Source organism: Callionymus lyra, chromosome 15 (assembly GCF_982586985.1).
Source record: "Callionymus lyra chromosome 15, fCalLyr1.hap1.1, whole genome shotgun sequence".
NCBI lineage: Eukaryota > Metazoa > Chordata > Actinopteri > Syngnathiformes > Callionymidae > Callionymus > Callionymus lyra.
In genome coordinates this window covers 13,087,266-13,104,394 of record NC_141832.1, presented here as the reverse complement: position 1 = coordinate 13,104,394, position 17,129 = coordinate 13,087,266, and the positions used below count along the sequence as shown (strand labels likewise).

The following is a 17,129-nucleotide window of genomic DNA, read 5'->3' as shown; positions in this document are numbered from 1 at the left end:
TTAACATGCGATTGTTGTGAGACAGTTTCGATTCACAAGGGTGTCAGAATAAAGCTAGGGAGATGCAGGAAGTTCCACACCCCCCTCAACTGCAACCACTCGTTCCCCTTTATCTTCTTATTTCCATTTGTTTTTAGCAAACGCTAATAGAAAAATGCTAATGTTAGCTTTGATACTTAAACACCGGTTTGACTACTTACGTCCTTCTTGGGAATTTTCGGAGTTGTATTTTTGAACTTCGAGGTCTTAAAGCGATTCATTTTTCCCTCTCAGGTTGACTTTGGTGCCTTCCGGGTGTCTCTGTCTTGCAGGGTTGCTGGTTGAATTCTCGCTGCTGCTGCTGCTACAGCTGACAGCTCAGGTTGGTCCAGGCGACAGAGAGCGCTCGATTTGTGTGAGCGCGCTCTCCGGCAGAGCGGAGGTTAAAGCAGAAACAGTGTTGAATCAACGGCAGAGTCACGTGTCTTTCTTTTTTTTTTACAACAGGGTCAATAAAACATGCGCTCCTTTTTTTACGGTAACAATTTATCTGTAGTTGTCAAAATAGTCGAGATTATATTTTTATTACTAATTTTTGTTAAGATTTATCGCTCATGTTATAAAAAAAAGTACTAAAGATAAGATATTTATTTTACAAATAAAGTTTGATATTTTAATCCCAATCACTCAAAAGCATGTTTTTCTAACTCGTAGTTTTTTAGATTTAATATAAAAATGCGGGCAAGTATTATTTTGAAAATAATTTAAAATAATAATAATAATATAGTTGTTTTTTTTTAATTAGTATTAAACCCAAAATAGTCGTGACGATGCAAGAAAAAATGTTGTACTCTTTTTTGGATAAATTATATTTTTACTCATTGAATATTAATAATTGAATACATTAATGTATGTTAAAGGTTGAAATAGTTGTTTGTTGAATAATCGAATTTAACAATTTCTATGTTGAAAAGTTTAATTTAATTTTTTAATAATTTATTTTAAAAATCCAGAATGTTTTCAAAATGATTTTGATACTGTAATTCCAATTATTTAACAATACATGTTTTAAATTCATGTGTTTTTTTTGTAGCGTTTTAAATATAAAAAATAGTGGCACTATTTTATAAACATTTCATATTACATTGAAAAATGAAAAAAAAAATCAAATTTGTTTTTGAATGATTTAAAAAAGAATGGAAAACTCCATTTGTAAAAAAAAAACATTCATTTTGAAAATATTCCATTTACTACATTTTTTTGTGGCACATTTTAGCAACAATTTTATATTGAAAGTAAAGGCTAGGAATTTCATAAGATAGAATTGAGGGGAAAAAAATGAATAAGAACATTAAATTCTACGTGTAAAAACAAAAATCATTGAAAACAATCTGAATAAATTAAATTATTCAAGAAATATATACATAAACTTGTACATGTACAAATTGGTGATTCCAAAATTCGACTATAATAGTTTCAACCATAACAAAAATAATAATATTAATTCCATGCAATCAAAACAATTAAAAAAAACATTTAAAATGTTAAGATAATAATAAATATAGCCGATGTTCACTCAAAAAAAATATTATCATCAATTTATTTACTTGTACAGTTTCAACCAAAAGTCACGCCCATTTGCATCCGGTCATGCGCAGTGGATGAAGGTAGCGGCGACTGTAGGAAATGATGGCGTCTTCGGCAGCTCGCGGTTCCTCACGCTGGGTCACAGTTATCTTGTCCCGTGGACGACCCCGGGTCTCCGGCGTCCCTGCAGCTTCTCCCTGCAATGCGTTCCGTGGGTTCTCCTCCGTGGGCTCCGGGAAAACATGGCGCCACGGAAGCGTGGCTCGCAAAGAAGCGATGACATTGAAAGGTGTGACGTAGTGGCCTTTTTGCTAATGCTAATGCTAACACTCAAAACATGCTTTTCTGTGAAAAATTATGTTTTATTCTGTCTTCTGATCCATAAAGGTCACGAAGTGAAGTTTGATCTTTAAGCTAAGCGTCGTCTGATGACATGTGGTTGGAACAAAGTTTTATTTGATCAAACTACAGTATTATTATCAACTTAATGTATTGTTTACATTTCAGTTTGCAGTAATACAATCGACACGTATATAACATTATAAAGTCAACTGTCACGAAGTTTAACGTACTTTTTGACTGTTATACATGAGGGTGACCATATTCTGAACTGAAATAATAACTTCTTTAAAACAATATTCTTAATATCCAAAACGTTCACAACAAAATTAAAATCATACAAATATTTCTCTTCAAAAACATTTATGGTATATAATATTTCTGTATACTCTGTATATAATATTTTATATATATTTATATATATATTTATATATATATATATATATATTTCAGTATTCTCATCATTTTTAACATGATAATAATATAAATAGTGTCCAAATGTGACAAAAAACGAGATCAAGCCTAGTTTAGTTTGCACAGAATAAAGGCTCTTATTGCTAATGAAACGTATAAATAATGTCTCAACGCAGAACCTATAGAACAACATTGTTAACTGTTAATTTTTCTTAAGTCTTTTTTGTGTAGAAGGGTTTTCACAGCTGTTCTGTGCTTTGAAGTAGTATTGATACTGCTTTCCATTGGCTATTAAAACCATCTAAGATGCATAATGACTGTATAAAAACGCGTTACATCGTGAAGAAAGAAGCCGTACCATGATAAGTACTTTATAATAACTACATCAAATTAGAACGTTTAGTGTGGGGTTCGACCCTGTGACCTCAAAATTTAAAGTGGACCAATGCTAGTATTTTTAAAAATAAAGATGGATGAGTGAATGTACTCTCAGTCAATACCATGGTCTGTGATGCTAAGATAATGTATTTTAATATAAGTTAACCTTGTTTTTCTTTTCCTCTCACTCCAGGTTTCAGTTCGCCTCACGTCATCCTCACTCTTCCATTTCACACCAGTGCCCCGGCGAGCAAAGAAGACTACTACAAGATACTGGGGGTTCCTCGAAAAGCGACCCAGAAGGAGGTCAAGCAAGCGTTCTATCAGGTCCGTGTCTTTTTAAGGGTGAAAAAAAAACAAGACGACTTGAGCCGTGAGGTCATGAAGTGTTGTTTTCTCAGATGGCCAAAAAGTACCACCCGGACTCAAACAAGGAGGACCCGCAAGCCAAAGAGAAGTTCACACAGTTGGCCGAAGCCTACGAGGTACATTTGTCGACGTTGTCGCATATATTTGTATTTATTTAACATCTTATTTTTTAACACTATTCAGGTTCTAAGCGACGAGTCCAAGAGGAAACAGTACGATGCGTACGGTTCCACTGATTTCAATGCCGGAGGAGGAGGAGGAGGACAGCAGTACTGGTCGGGAAACACCAGCAACGTGAATCCAGAAGACCTTTTCCGAAACATCTTCGGAGAGTTCTCTGGAGGTCGTGGATTTGGAGACTTTAGTAACGCATTTAATCAGCCACAAGAGGTCAGTGGAGTTTGCCGTGTCATTATTTGCTCTAAACATTGTTTGTACGACTACTTTAAATCCCCATGTTTAATGGTAAGAGCAAGTTTGGATATATATATGGAAGTATATCAGGGTCATCAGAATATTGAATGATTGAATATAGCATTTATTGATGGAGTCTACTGACTCCTTTAAGAAACATCTTAAGAGGTTTTTATTTGTTCAGGCTTTTCCTTGATTTTCTCGAACTCCTGTGTTGTTCTCAGTATTATCTTGATCTTTAAAGTATATACTTTTTTGAGTATTGTTTTGATTGTTTAAGCACTTTGTGACCCTGGTCTGGAAAAGCGCTATATAAATAAATATTACTTACTTACTTATAATGTTGATATTGTTGATAATTTCTTTTATTACTGAATTATATATTTTTTTAAATTATTGAATTAAATCATTCATTATTTTATTTTATGTAATTCAGTATTTTTATAATAAGCGATGTTGAATTTTAAGCATATTTAATTAATTATATGAAAATGAAAATATTATATATATATTCCGATTCCAATAATTTAATACACATTTTTTTAAATATTTTTTAATTAATATTTTTTGAATTCGTAGCATTTTAAATTCATTATTGTCTGGTGTCACTATTATACCAACATTTCTATATTGAATTTAAAAGGCTAAAAGTTAATAAATGTTGATTTTAGAAAATGTATTTTTGAATTATGGAATTAAAACTCTGTGTAAAATCATTTATTTAGAGAATATTCCATTTTTATTAAATTCAAAACAAACGACAAATGCAACATTATAATATAATGATGCTTGAAAAATAACCAACATTTTAAATATTTAAATGTAATAAAGGAAAGAATAACTACAGTAAGTGCAGCAGTTAATAAAGGGTCAGAACATACATATGTTTAAATCATTGAAGTCAATAACTGTTGCTCTCCCTCGACAGTACATGATGGATCTATCGTTCACTCAAGCTGCTAAAGGAGTAAATAAAGAGATAACGGTCAACATGGAAGCCGCCTGTCAACGCTGTGATGGTCAAGGTCGTGAGCCCGGCTCGAAGGTCCAGCACTGCGGTCAGTGCAATGGATCCGGCATGGTAACGTTTTTTTCAAACCCTTTTTTTTATTTTACTCTCCTTTTTCCTCCACTAAACTCTTGTGTTTCCCTCCGAGCAGGAGACGATCAACACGGGTCCGTTCGTGATGCGATCCACGTGTCGCCGTTGTGCCGGTAAAGGATCCATCATCTCCTCGCCGTGCAACTCCTGCCGAGGAACCGGTCAGACCAAACAGAGGAAGACGGTGATGGTTCCGGTTCCAGCAGGTTTGTGATCCAGATTAGAAAATAAATGCTCGTATTCTAACGATATTCAAAGTAAAAATGTTTGTTTCTCCTTCAGGGGTGGAAGACGGTCAAACGGTCAGAATGCCGGTCGGCAAGAAGGAGATCTTCATCACTTTCAAAGTAACTATTGGAGTTGTTATTGTTGTTGTTGTTGTTGTTGTGAATCAGGAATGTTTTGGATCTCTTTCTTCAGGTTTCCTGCAGATCCTCTAAAATTCTTAGTCATTCAGTTCTTTAATCTAAAAATAAGATCTTAGGCGGCATTAAAATGTCTTAAATCAAAGTTTCTTCTCGGTCTTAAAAATGTCCACACGTGGTTTAATAAGATTGTGTGTTAGTTTCACATCTCAGAACATCTGGAAAAATTATTTTATTTTTATTTTATTTTACAGGTTGTACTCACTACAGCATAACTCACAAACGTTAGTTGCTAGTTCCTTTTATATTTTTTCAATTTATTGAAAAGTTGCTTTAATAATAATTTAAAAAAATTAAAATCACAAAAATGGTTGGATTAGAAAAAAAAGTTTCTTCAATCAAATTAAAATATTTTAATTCAAAAAATGTATATTTAATGAAAAATAAGTTGGGTAAACTTTATTTTTTGTAACGTTTAATTTTATTTATTTGGAATGCAAATAATTAATCGATTACTGATTTATTTGTTAATAAAAAAATAACTATTAAAATAAATAAATGAATTGCAATCAATTGTTTTGAACCTGTAATTCTGGTTGGGTCCGCATGAGGGCGCAATTAGCGTTTTATGTAACGTGTACAAAAGATCTATTCAGAAGGTATTTGAACCATTGAACATTTACATCTTGTTCAAAGTTTTTTATGTTTTTATTGAATTGCAAATATGTAAATTCTTTTCTTTTTTTTAACTAAAGAAACATTTTTATTGAATAATAAGGAAACAAATCAACCTTCATTTTGTCCAACCAACAATATAAATAGTTATAAAAAAAAAAATTAATTGTCGATTTGCTCATTATTTGTTTAAATAAAAAGTATTGAATTGAACTCACGTCAAGCTGTAGCAACTCTGTCCAACATAATGCAGGATGACGATCGAAGGCACCGTCTTGAGTGTTTCCTTCTCTTCCAGGTCAAAAAAAGTCCAGTGTTCCGACGAGACGGAGCAGACGTTCACTCCGACGTCCACGTCTCGGTGGCTCAAGCCATCCTGGGCGGCACCATGAGAGCTCAAGGCCTTTACGAAACCCTCAATCTGTCGGTGAGTATCTGTCCTGTGTGGCTTCAAAACACTCGTTCTTAAGGAGGATTCACGTGGTTTTGTTTGTTCAGATCCCTGTCGGCGTCCAGACGGACCAGAGGATCCATCTCGCCGGGAAAGGCATCGCTCGCGTTAGTGGCCACGGCTTCGGCGACCACTACATCCATTTCATAGTGAAAATCCCCAAGTAAGCTTTAATAAAAGCATCGTCTCTTATCTCTTTTATTCAAAACAAACTGTAATTGTTTTTATCGTGCAGGACCTTAACAGACCGACAGAAATCTCTCCTCATGAGCTACGCCGAGGAGGAGACGGACGTAGAAGGAACAGTTAACGGCCTCACAACGACCACTAATGGTACTTTTTTGCATTGAAAGTTACACTTTTAATTTAAAATAGACTTGTTTAGTTGTATCGTTTAAATCAGTAACACTGGTTTGTCGCCATAATGTCTGATGCCAACTCTATCCATGTGGGGGCAGTGTTGAGCAAAGAAAGAAGTCTTCAGTGCTGTGTCTCAAATCGCATACTACTCTTAGTATGCTAGAAGTTAGTATGCATCAGTTTAGTGTACGTACTAACTAGTACGCAAATTCTCCACAGATAGTACGTCTCAAATCAAACTCTGCTGCTACACACTAACAGGAAATCACATGACGGCTTCTTCTTCTACTTCTATCTACAATGTTTCAACCAGCTGTTTGAACGCTATCGCCACCTGCTGGCAGCACGTATTGCAACTTTGGAAAAAGAAATAAAGAAAAAATATGAGAATCTAAATAATTGCGAGATATTTAAGCTGGTATCAGCACCGAAGACGTGTCATCCTTCTACTGCTGCTGAAAATGCACATGTAAGTATATGAATATATATATGCATTTATATATGACGTAACTTCAGTTTACAACGTAACGTAAGATGGCGGCTGTTTAGGGTGGTTAGTGTCCATTGAACCATGCTCAGTTTTGTGGGCGTGTTAGTACGCCAATTTAGTGTGCATGGCGCACTAAATTTCGCATACTAAGAATTGAGACGCACTAACGCACTAAAAATACTAACTTTTAGTACGCTAGTATGCGATTTGAGACACAGCACAGGACTTTTAACAAGAAGGTTTTTGTTTTTTTCTCCTAATTTAAGAAGTAGTTTAGTTCATCTTGACACAAACCAGGTACGATATCGAGCATCAAACCAAACGCGATGTTCCGCTGAAGAAACATGTTTCTGTCTTTTTTAGGAAAAAGGTCTTCCTGGAGTTGAACGACGACGACGTAAGAAGACGATAGAAACCTGCGGATGTCGTCGGATTCAAAACTCCAGAAGCTCGAAAGGACATATTCTCACCTCGTATTCAACGTAGAAAATGAACAATAATTCCATCACCGGAGAAGTTTCCAACGCCTGCTGCATCGCTTGAAACTCCCTCCGTCTTTCAATGATTACAGATTTATGTTGGATTATGAAAGTGACACGATCAGGACGTGCAGGAGAAACATTTGTACATGAAGGAGCCTCAACTGTGGGATCCATGGTTCATCTATGAATAAAAGTAACATCTTAACAAATGGACTTTGTCTGCATGGATTATTTGGAAGCACTTGTCGGATTATATCAGAGAATCAGAACGTTACTGTTGCATTGTTTTATCAAATCCTCTTTTAAATCCTTTTAATCTATACTTTAATGAGCTTTTTTATAGATATTTAACTACTTAATAACCTTTTAAAAAATAATACATTTGTTATTTTGTCGAAAATAATCAACTTTTGCAGGTTAAATTACCCAAGAACTTTTAACAATTACTTAATACTTGAATGGTTTATTGATCTCTGAATAGTTAAATATGAAACTTTATTTTAAAAATAAATTTGTTCTTTTTTTTCTCAAACAGGTTCCAAATGCAAGATCCTTGGTTCTGGAAAAATGGCAAAGATTATAAATTCGTTTTTATTGGGGTTCATCTTGAAAATCTTAGTTTTTTTTGTAAACAATGCTTTAATATGTTAACACCTTGAGAAAAAGTTAATCATCCAAATTTCCTACTTAATGTTTTTGCCTAATTTACCTGATTCTTTTGAACCAGTATTTTTTTTTCATTTAAATCACATACTCTGTGTCGATGCCATTGAACGCACCACGCTCTAAATGATCATTTTAATCACAATAAACAAGACTTCGAGTCTAGTTTTTATTAGTCATCAAGTTTGCATCATGTAGTCGATCAAAGTTATTGTCGACACATATTCAGTCTCATTGGTCTAAAGATGAAAGCAACAGTAGTTACAAGTGTAACGACGCAACTATCAACAACTCAAAGCAACACAAAGCAAATCTTCACTTGAAATAACACGAGCACGATAAAGCTTTTTTTTTTTTGTAGTTTCACACACGTTTGATCCCATTTGTGCAACTCGTCGTCATTTCTCGTGACGAACATGAACCTGAGTCTCTTCCACGCCGACGCTACACCATCACTTTCGTCTTTTAACATCCAACAAGTCTACTCGTTTGCATATTTACAGAAATTAAATGAACATGAAATGAATGCTTAAGAAAAACACTCAATATATGCTTCAGAACAGAATAAATAAAACCGTTTCTCTGTGAAAGACGAGCCGGAAATAAACGTATTTGAACTGAGCTGATCCTCCAAGTTCATACTAATGTACAGTAAAGTGTTGACCGTTCAAATACTTTATAATATCTAGAAAGAAAACACATCTTGAACAGGCAGTTAATGAGAGGAATTTCTTTTAGACAATGTTTTATGGAAGTTTATCAGTGTCGTCAGAATATTGAACAGTTGAATTGAATATTTCAGATGTTTAGATATTGACTTATTTTTATGTATAAAAATCTTTATTGCAAGTGTTGTAAACACAACATTTGAGTTTGTTGTGTGTATATATATATATATATATAAATATATATATATGAAGAAATATATATGAATATACAATATACAATATATATGAAGAAATTAATTCATTTATTTATTTTATACATTTTTTTAATTAATTACTTATTTTTTAAACATCGAGTTTGATTAACTAATTCTAATAATTCAAATAATAAATGTTTGATAAATTCTTAATTCGCAGACGTTTAAATTCAATAATACAATTTAATTTAATATTTAATTAATAACACGTCGAGTTTGATTTTCTAATTCAAAAATGATTAAAGTTTTCTTAGTTCAATTGTTATAAAAAAAAAGTAAAAATTATACAAATGATTGAATTCAATTAATCAATAGAAACAAATGTAATCTTTTTATATAGAAAATGATTGAATTCTATTGTTCAATCAAATAATTAAACTTTGGATATAAATTATTTAATTAAATTATTCAATTAAAAAATACTTTTCATGTAGTAACTATTCAATTAAAATTAACTTTTAATATAGAAATGATTCCATTTAATTATTTAATAAACAAAACCTTTTAATATTGTACTGATTGAACTCAATTATTTAATTAAACAACTTTTAATATAGAAATGATTAAATTAAAAACAACTTTTAATATAGAAATGATTGAATTAAATGATTCAATAAAATAATTAAACTTTAAATAGAAATTATTTAATTAAATGATTCAATTAAAATGAACTTTGAATATATAGAAATTATTTAATTGAATTATTCAACTGAAACAAACTTTGAATATAGAAATTATTCAATTAAATGATTCAATTAAAAAAAAAAAAAGTTTCAACATTTAAAAATGTCAATTCAAATCATCAACGCTACACTGACACTGATAAACTTGTGTAAAGTTTTTTCACAGCAGGACAGGATGGCAGGAGTGAAGGAGGTAGACATTTACAAGCCTGAGGAGAAAGTGAACGCGAGGACAGAGTTTACATCCTTAACGTTCGATGGGTTTCGTCAGAAAATGCTAAATGGGTTTGAACAGTTTGTGCTTCTTCGTTCTTCTTCTTTCTCTTCAGCAGCAGCAGGAGTGGGTGGGGGGGTGTTGGGGTGTGGGGGTGTGGGGGTGTGGGGTTGGATCACATGAGATACCAGGCGGCCAGTCCGGCCAGAACCGCGAACCAGGTGGCGACCAGAACCTGGCCGGTCGGGTTCCGGAGCAGCGCCATGACCATCTGACACGCGTAAGTGGTTCCGCCGGACGCCGCTGAGACGGAGAAGAAGAAGAAGAAGAAGAAGAAGAAGAAGAAGAAGAAGAAGAAGAAGAAGAAGAAGAAGAAGAAGAAGAAGAAGAAGAAAAAGAAGAAACGATGGCGTGTAAGTAGTAGTTTTATGACTTAAATGACATTTTTTGATTTCTGTAATTATAGGTTTCATTTCGGTTCTGAGAGCCAAGAAAAGACAAAACTGTCCAGAAATGAATGACACAGATAGAACAGTAGGGGGAGCCAGAAATAAACAAGTTCAAATCTTCTGCTACTGGCATGAAGGGAAATGAACCCTTGTGTTGCCTCTGGGTCAAGGTGACCCTAAGATAACACAAGGGTTAAGAGTATTTTATAATTCTTGCTTTCCTAGCACCAACATACTTTGACGTATCAGTACTTATAGGAACTTTTATTACCTCATAATTAATTGTTAATATATTAAAATACTGTATCGCCTTACAACTATTAATAATACATGATATATATATATATATATTTTTTTTTAATTCTATCATGCGAGGGATTTATTTTACGAATTCGTATAATTAATTAATATCTTATACCGAATTAAATCAATATTTTCTGTCGTCTTTACCGTTGGAGTTACACCGTTCTAACGGTAGGGGGAGCTAGAAACATACGTTCAATTAGCTGCTGCTTTATTGTTTATTTAAAACGTGTATTAAAAAACGAATTCAATTATTTGACTGGTATGATGGCAAATAAAGCAAAAAATATGTATGGATATAACAAAATTACCTTTTACTATCTATATTTTTTTACTTAAATAAATAGTACATTATTGTTTTTACTTGGAAGTAAATTATACACTTGTACAGTTTTAAATATTGAATTTATATCTTTCTATCGTACAACTGCTTAATATTTACGACCGTTTAACATCAATGAGTCGCTATAATTACATGCTTTAAGGCACTAAATATAAATAAACTTTGACTTTTTAGCCAAATGTAACAGTTTGTGGTGATATCCAAATATTACAGTAATCTCAGAAGAAAACTCAATGACAGGAATGTCAGCAAAAGAGTTCTACAGCAGCATACAAATGAAAAATGGAAAAATTATTCAAAAATGTGCAGTTTATAACACAATTAAAGTGGCCATTAAGTTGCTTATAGTAGTTATCGGAGTAAAATGTGAAGATACAAGGACATGTTTTATTTTAAATTTCATGTAGTTTTGTACAAATTAGTATTAGGTCCTTTTATTCCAAATATAAATATACAAACTGTTGGGAGTTTACTTTTCGACTTTAGATTTGTGTACTTGCTGCTCAAGACACAACTCTTCAACAGCATTTAGCACGTTTTTAACACATTTAACCTCTTTGGAAAAACAAGAAGAGATGATGCAAACTCACCCATCTGAGCAGCATAATAGGGACATTTACTGATGTCTCCGCCCGTCGCTCCGTGGACCGACATCCCAGCGTCCAAGACCTCGTCCTTGATGCTCTTCCCAAGTTCTTCCAGCTCCTCAAACACCTGTTTTTGGAAGGAATTGAAAAACTATTTTTACCGGCCTTAACATATTTGATTTTTGGATAAAAAACACTTTTTTATAATGATATATATATATAATAATATTACAAAGGTCCCTCATTTATTGTGGAGGTCATGCCCCCTCTTGACAAACCCTCCCAGTAACGGTGACCTGAACAGCTGCCGTGATGCTTTGCCGCCCAGCCACAGCCGTGGACCCACTTTTAAAAAATGCTACCCAGAGGCGTAACAACGCGAGGGACCAAAGTACAATATTTGAGTCTGTAATTTAGACATTGTTTCAAAAATCAACGCACCTCCATGTTGAAATTGAAAGCCTTGATGGCCTCGTCCACGAGCTTCTTCTTCGCCACACTGTCCGTTTCTATCTCGTTCATCCGACTCCGGTACAGCTGCTTGAAGGCTTTGGCGCTGTGGATGCCGTCAAACTGATAGAACTCCAGTCCCTCCCCCGTCGCCGGGAGCTTCAGGGCCCTCTGGGCCACTTTCTTCAGCACCTGCCCCCCCGACAGGTCCCCCATGTAGCGGGTGTAGGCGTGAGCCACCAGCAGCACCGGGTCCTCCTGGCCCACCTTGTGGATGCGGTCCACGTAGCCCTGGGCGGCCTTCGAACAGTGGACTTGGTCCTTCCAGTCGGGCCCGTAGAAGAACTCCAGGTCTCGGCTCAGCGCGTCGTGGCGGTGGAGCTCCGACGGGAAATAGATCGGGGCGATTTGAGGGTGTTCCTTGTTTCGGTGAAGTTCTTCTTCCAGGGCAGTGTACGTGTAGTAGAGCGCCACCGCTCCCAGCTTAAAGAAAAATAGTGTATTTAAGTGTCCATATGTTTCTATAAGTGGTGTTTTTTGTCAAGAATCTGGCGATACTTATCACGATACAGGGTCAACGATGCGATATATAGTGATACTGTAGTAACAAGGATATATGTGTAGTATTGTCTCAGAATTTACAGACCACATGACTCTTGACGAAGTCGTAACTGATTTAATTTGTTTTTAAACCAAAATATGTCCAAATGTCAGCTTTAAAAGCTGTTGGAGTGGACTGTATCCTCTCGTCCCCAGTCATTGCCGAGATCTCGTTGTTCCCTTAGACATTGAGGACGTAATGACTGCCAGAAGCGTAATTGCAACAAAAAAAATGGACAAAGGTCGTGAATATTTGTAAGTTAATTGTAAATATTGAATTATTTAAATTTTAAGCACATCACTAGGGTTATACGTAAAAATACAAAAGATAATATGAAAAAATGAATGAATATCAATACAGTAATGTTATTTTTTTTTTTTTTGTTTATCTATATTAATTTTTTATAGTTTTGTTTAATTTAAAAAATAGCCCAAATTTTTATATTTTTGCATGAAAGTGTTTCTAATAATATTGATTTTACTCTTTTCTCAACTAATGTATATTGATTATATGTCGTACAGTCATTGCCTTGATCTCGTTGTTCCTTTATACCTGTAGGACGTAAGGACTGTTGCCATCTAGAGGCCGGAGGTTTAATGGCAACAACAACAAAAAAAAGAAACAAATACCGTGAATATTTAGAAGTCAATTGTAAGTTCAATAAACAAAAAAAAGGAGGTTTTTAACAAACTTTACTGATAAACCATAAAATAACTGTGTAAAATTAAAGGAGCAACAAAAAGAGTAAATTGATACAGTATCGCTTAAACAATATATTCAAATGTATACAACTCTAATATCTATTAACTGCGCCAAACATGTATTTCCTCAAACGCTGTTGTAAACCAACCTTAAAAAGCTCTTTGCGAATCCGTCCTCTGAGGAAATCCTTCACGAATTGTGTGTTTTCGGCTTTTTCGTGCACATCTTTAGTCCCTGCTGCCAGCAGCTCCGATAGATCGTCAGGACTGTAGGAGGAACCGTCGTGATTTAAAAAAAAAACACGTCAACGCATTGTGTTTAAAGAGTTACCTGAGCTTGTCTTCTTGATGAACGTCTCCGTTTGACTTGGCCTGTGTCGTCTCCATACTTGTGTCGCTTTATTTTATCTTCAGGGACAAAAGAAATGTAAACATGTGTACATCTACACTGAGCTCCTACAGCTTTAGGGGTGTTACATTAAGGCTTGTTGAATCACTTTGATAGATTTAATGGCTAACATTGAAAAATATAAATATAAATTAATTAAATAGGTTTAGAGACAAATGTTTAGTTTAACGTAAAATAAAAATGAGTTTTGAGTCCACTTGAGAAAGAAATGCTACACTGGTTTGTTAGTTAGTGATTGTGCGTCACTTTGTAAATTATTATTTTTAATAAATAAACAAATGTTAGACAAACATTTGAAACATACCTATACTAACCTATACTTTTCCCTTTTTAATACTTGAGAAAATTGACGTTATAATTATTAAATACCACGCCTTTTAAGGACTTTTTAAGAATCCGTAAAAAAGTAAACCTTTGGCTTCATGTTGGGTTGAGTAAAAGCCTGAGTGTGTATTCGGAACTGAAAGTGTACGACTCTCGCTATTTTCCGATCGACACTCGACCCAGCATTACACGACCTTGTCAGCACTAATATGACAGTCCGTCAGAGTCATGGGGTTCACTCCGGAGTACATAGTGTTAAACTCATCTTACAATAACAGGAACTAAACTCACTTGAGTTGATTCAGAACTCTGGATCGAGAACTCTGACCTGCTCTAGTAGAAGAACTCACATTTCTCAGATCCTTTAAACTCTTCACTGGCTTCCAGTTTCTTTCAGGATCAACTTTAAAATTCTGGTTCTTACTTTGAGATCTATTCATGGTGAGGCTCCTCCTTACATCAGTGATCTGATCCAGCCTTACACCCCAGCTCGGGCTCTGAGGTCTTTGGATCAGAATCGACTGATGGTTCCTGAACACGGTTCAGGACCAGAGGAGAGAAATCCTTCCAGGCTGTTGCTCCTAAGCTTTGGAACGATCTTCCTCTGTGTTTGATGGATCTACTGACTCCTTTAAGAAACATCTTAAGACATTTTTATTTGTTCAGGCTTTTCCTTGATTTTCTGGAACTCCTGTTGTGTTATCAGTTTTATCTTGACCTTTAAAGTATATACTTTATTGAATATTGTTCTGATTGTTTAAGCGCTTTGTGACCCTGGTCTGGAAAAGCGCTATACAAATAAAAATTACTAACTTACTTATAAAAATGTATTTCCAGCATTGAAATGTAAAAAAAAAAAGGCTATTTTATTTTTAAATACTTCTAATGTAAATGGGGGTGGTGATTTCAACACTGAAAAACAGTCGTATTTAGTTAAAATATAGATAATAAAAACGTCAAATAAACCAGTTAGAGTGACAAGAGAGAACAACATGTCAAAGGCCCCCCTGTTGTTAACCACAGCTAGCTGCTCACAATGGAAAATGCCAACAGCAGCTTTTTTTTTTTCTTTTATCTCTAAAACACGACAGTCACGATGGCAGAAAAAAACAACAGATCGATTTTTTCTCCTGCACGAGATCAACAGATCGATTCTTAAACACCATCAGAAGGAAGACACGCGACTTGAAACGACAACATTGTCACAACAATAACTTCACAGGCAGCGCTAGCAAAGTTAGCAGCTAACGGCACTTTTTCATCCAAACAACGGCCTCGCGTTCGTTTATCTGACGAGATCGAACTCGGGGAAGATCCGAGGGTTAAGATGGAGGCGTTTGAGTGAATTAAAGAATACGATAAATCAGATTTAAGCGGTGACATTGAACACAAACCTTCACTCCGCAGGTCCACTGAACTAATGCGCTTGTTGTAGTCGACTGCGCATGCGCGGGATTAGTGCGTCTGCGATGATGAATTTTAGTTTTTAGTTGTTTTTTTTTTGTTTACATTTCTCATCCCTGTTTAAAACGTTTCTTTTTAATTATTATTTTCTTCTTCTTTTTCCCATATATTCTGAAAAAAAAAAATTCTCGTAAAATTGTATTTATTCAAATAAAAAATACATAATGGATGTTTAAAAATGTAATTAGATTCACTTAATCATTTAGAAATGTATTCAATTATATATATATTTAAAAAAAAAAAAACATACAGACGAATTAAATATAATAAAATAAGGTAAGATAAGGTAAGGTAAAACTTTATTGATCCCTTCTCCTTCGGGAAATTGTTTTTTTTTCCAATAGCCACAGAAAATACAGCAATTTTTCATAAAAAATAATTCAAAATAAAATAAGAACAAGAACATAAAGAGAAAGAACAAGATGATACAATCTAAGTCTAAGATAAAGAACATAGATCAAAGAAAACAACAAAGACAAATTATACAAAGACTAACATAGAACAGAACATCCATATACTTTCACTCCACTTCTGCCCCCGAACTCAGAATTGTACAATTTAATAGCCCGAGGAATGAATGAGTCCTTGAGTCTATTAGTGTTGCATCATGGGAGGAGCATTCGTGCACTCATTCTGCTTCTCTGCTCACTGATGACAGTGTTCAGAGGATGACTGTCATCATCCATGATGGACAGTAGTTTGTTCAATGATCTCCTCTCAGCAACTGTCACCAGTGAGTCCAGCTTCATTCCAACCACAGAGCCAGCCCTCCTGATCAACCTGTCCAACCTGTTGACATTCCTCTTGGACACATTTCCACCCCAACACACCACAGCATAGAACAGGACACTGGCCACCACAGACTGGTAGAACATGCAGAGGAGCTTCTTGCAGATGTTAAATGATGGAAGCCTCCTCAGAAAGTACAGTCTACTCTGAACCTTCTTATATACATGGTCTGTGTTGCAGTTTACTGTCCATCCACACACACCGAGGTACATATAGTTGTCAACTATCTCCAAATCGTCGCCTCTGATGGACACTGGACGCGGCTTTGTCCTGGACCTCCCGAAGTCCAAGACCAGCTCCTTGGTCTTTGAGGTGTTCATCTGCAAGTGGTTCCTCTCACTCCAGTCCACAGAGTCACGTATCAGACTCCTGTACTCGTTCTCGCTGTTGTCCCTGATGCATCCAACAATGGCAGTGTCGTCAGCATACTTCTGGACCAGACTCGGCTCTGAGTTGTAGCAGAAGTCTGAAGTGTAGATGGTGAAGAGGAGAGGGGCCAGTACTGTCTAGATTGTATTTAATAGATTGTATTATTATTTTTAAAAACATTGTTTGGACACTGCTGTACATAAAAAAGAAAAATCGTAAATAATACAAAACAATAACAAAATTTGAATAAAACAGTCAATACAATAAAATATAAACTGAATAAAAAACGTAATAACAGATAAATAAATAAAATAGGAATAGAAAAAATATATATTACAACCAAAATACCACCATTAATTCACAGTGCCATTAAAAAAACGTTTTTTGATAATGTGCTATTTTTTAAAAAACTTTGTTGGGTAAAAGTGGGTCTTTTCAAATCTTTTTCAGTGG

At 34.8% G+C, this 17,129-nt stretch overlaps 3 protein-coding genes across 4 annotated transcripts in view; 1 reads left to right on the top strand and 2 right to left on the bottom strand.

Annotated features, from left to right (window-relative positions):
* Positions 1–382, bottom strand: part of coro7 (coronin 7) — a 115,022-nt gene extending 114,640 nt beyond the window's left edge. The window contains exon 1 of the mRNA XM_087808812.1: positions 201–382. Within this exon, the coding sequence (XP_087664938.1) occupies positions 201–260 (60 nt within the window). The 5' untranslated portion in view covers positions 261–382. The remainder of the gene's footprint in view (positions 1–200) is intronic.
* A 1,274-nt stretch (positions 383–1,656) lies between these two features.
* Positions 1,657–7,614, top strand: dnaja3a (DnaJ heat shock protein family (Hsp40) member A3a). The gene is made up of 11 exons (XM_087808907.1): positions 1,657–1,855; positions 2,891–3,024; positions 3,099–3,182; positions 3,250–3,456; positions 4,409–4,561; positions 4,641–4,788; positions 4,865–4,929; positions 5,921–6,049; positions 6,121–6,236; positions 6,309–6,406; positions 7,287–7,614. Exons 1-11 carry the CDS (start codon positions 1,666–1,668, stop codon positions 7,307–7,309), a joined length of 1,347 nt encoding a protein of 448 aa, XP_087665033.1. The 5' UTR covers positions 1,657–1,665; the 3' UTR covers positions 7,310–7,614.
* A 2,126-nt stretch (positions 7,615–9,740) lies between these two features.
* Positions 9,741–15,647, bottom strand: hmox2b (heme oxygenase 2b). 2 transcript variants are annotated; one of them, XM_087808908.1, is made up of 6 exons: positions 15,449–15,641; positions 13,653–13,729; positions 13,471–13,588; positions 12,011–12,502; positions 11,573–11,696; positions 9,741–10,190 (listed from the first exon to the last, which is right to left on the bottom strand). In XM_087808908.1, exons 2-6 carry the CDS (start codon positions 13,706–13,708, stop codon positions 10,063–10,065), a joined length of 918 nt encoding a protein of 305 aa, XP_087665034.1. In that variant the 5' UTR covers positions 13,709–13,729; positions 15,449–15,641; the 3' UTR covers positions 9,741–10,062. The 2 variants fall into 2 exon arrangements, with proteins under 2 accessions (XP_087665034.1, XP_087665035.1); XM_087808909.1 differs by lacking the exon at positions 9,741–10,190 and adding an exon at positions 10,200–10,390 and having other exon boundaries at positions 15,449–15,647.
* Positions 15,648–17,129: the final 1,482 nt, after the last annotated feature.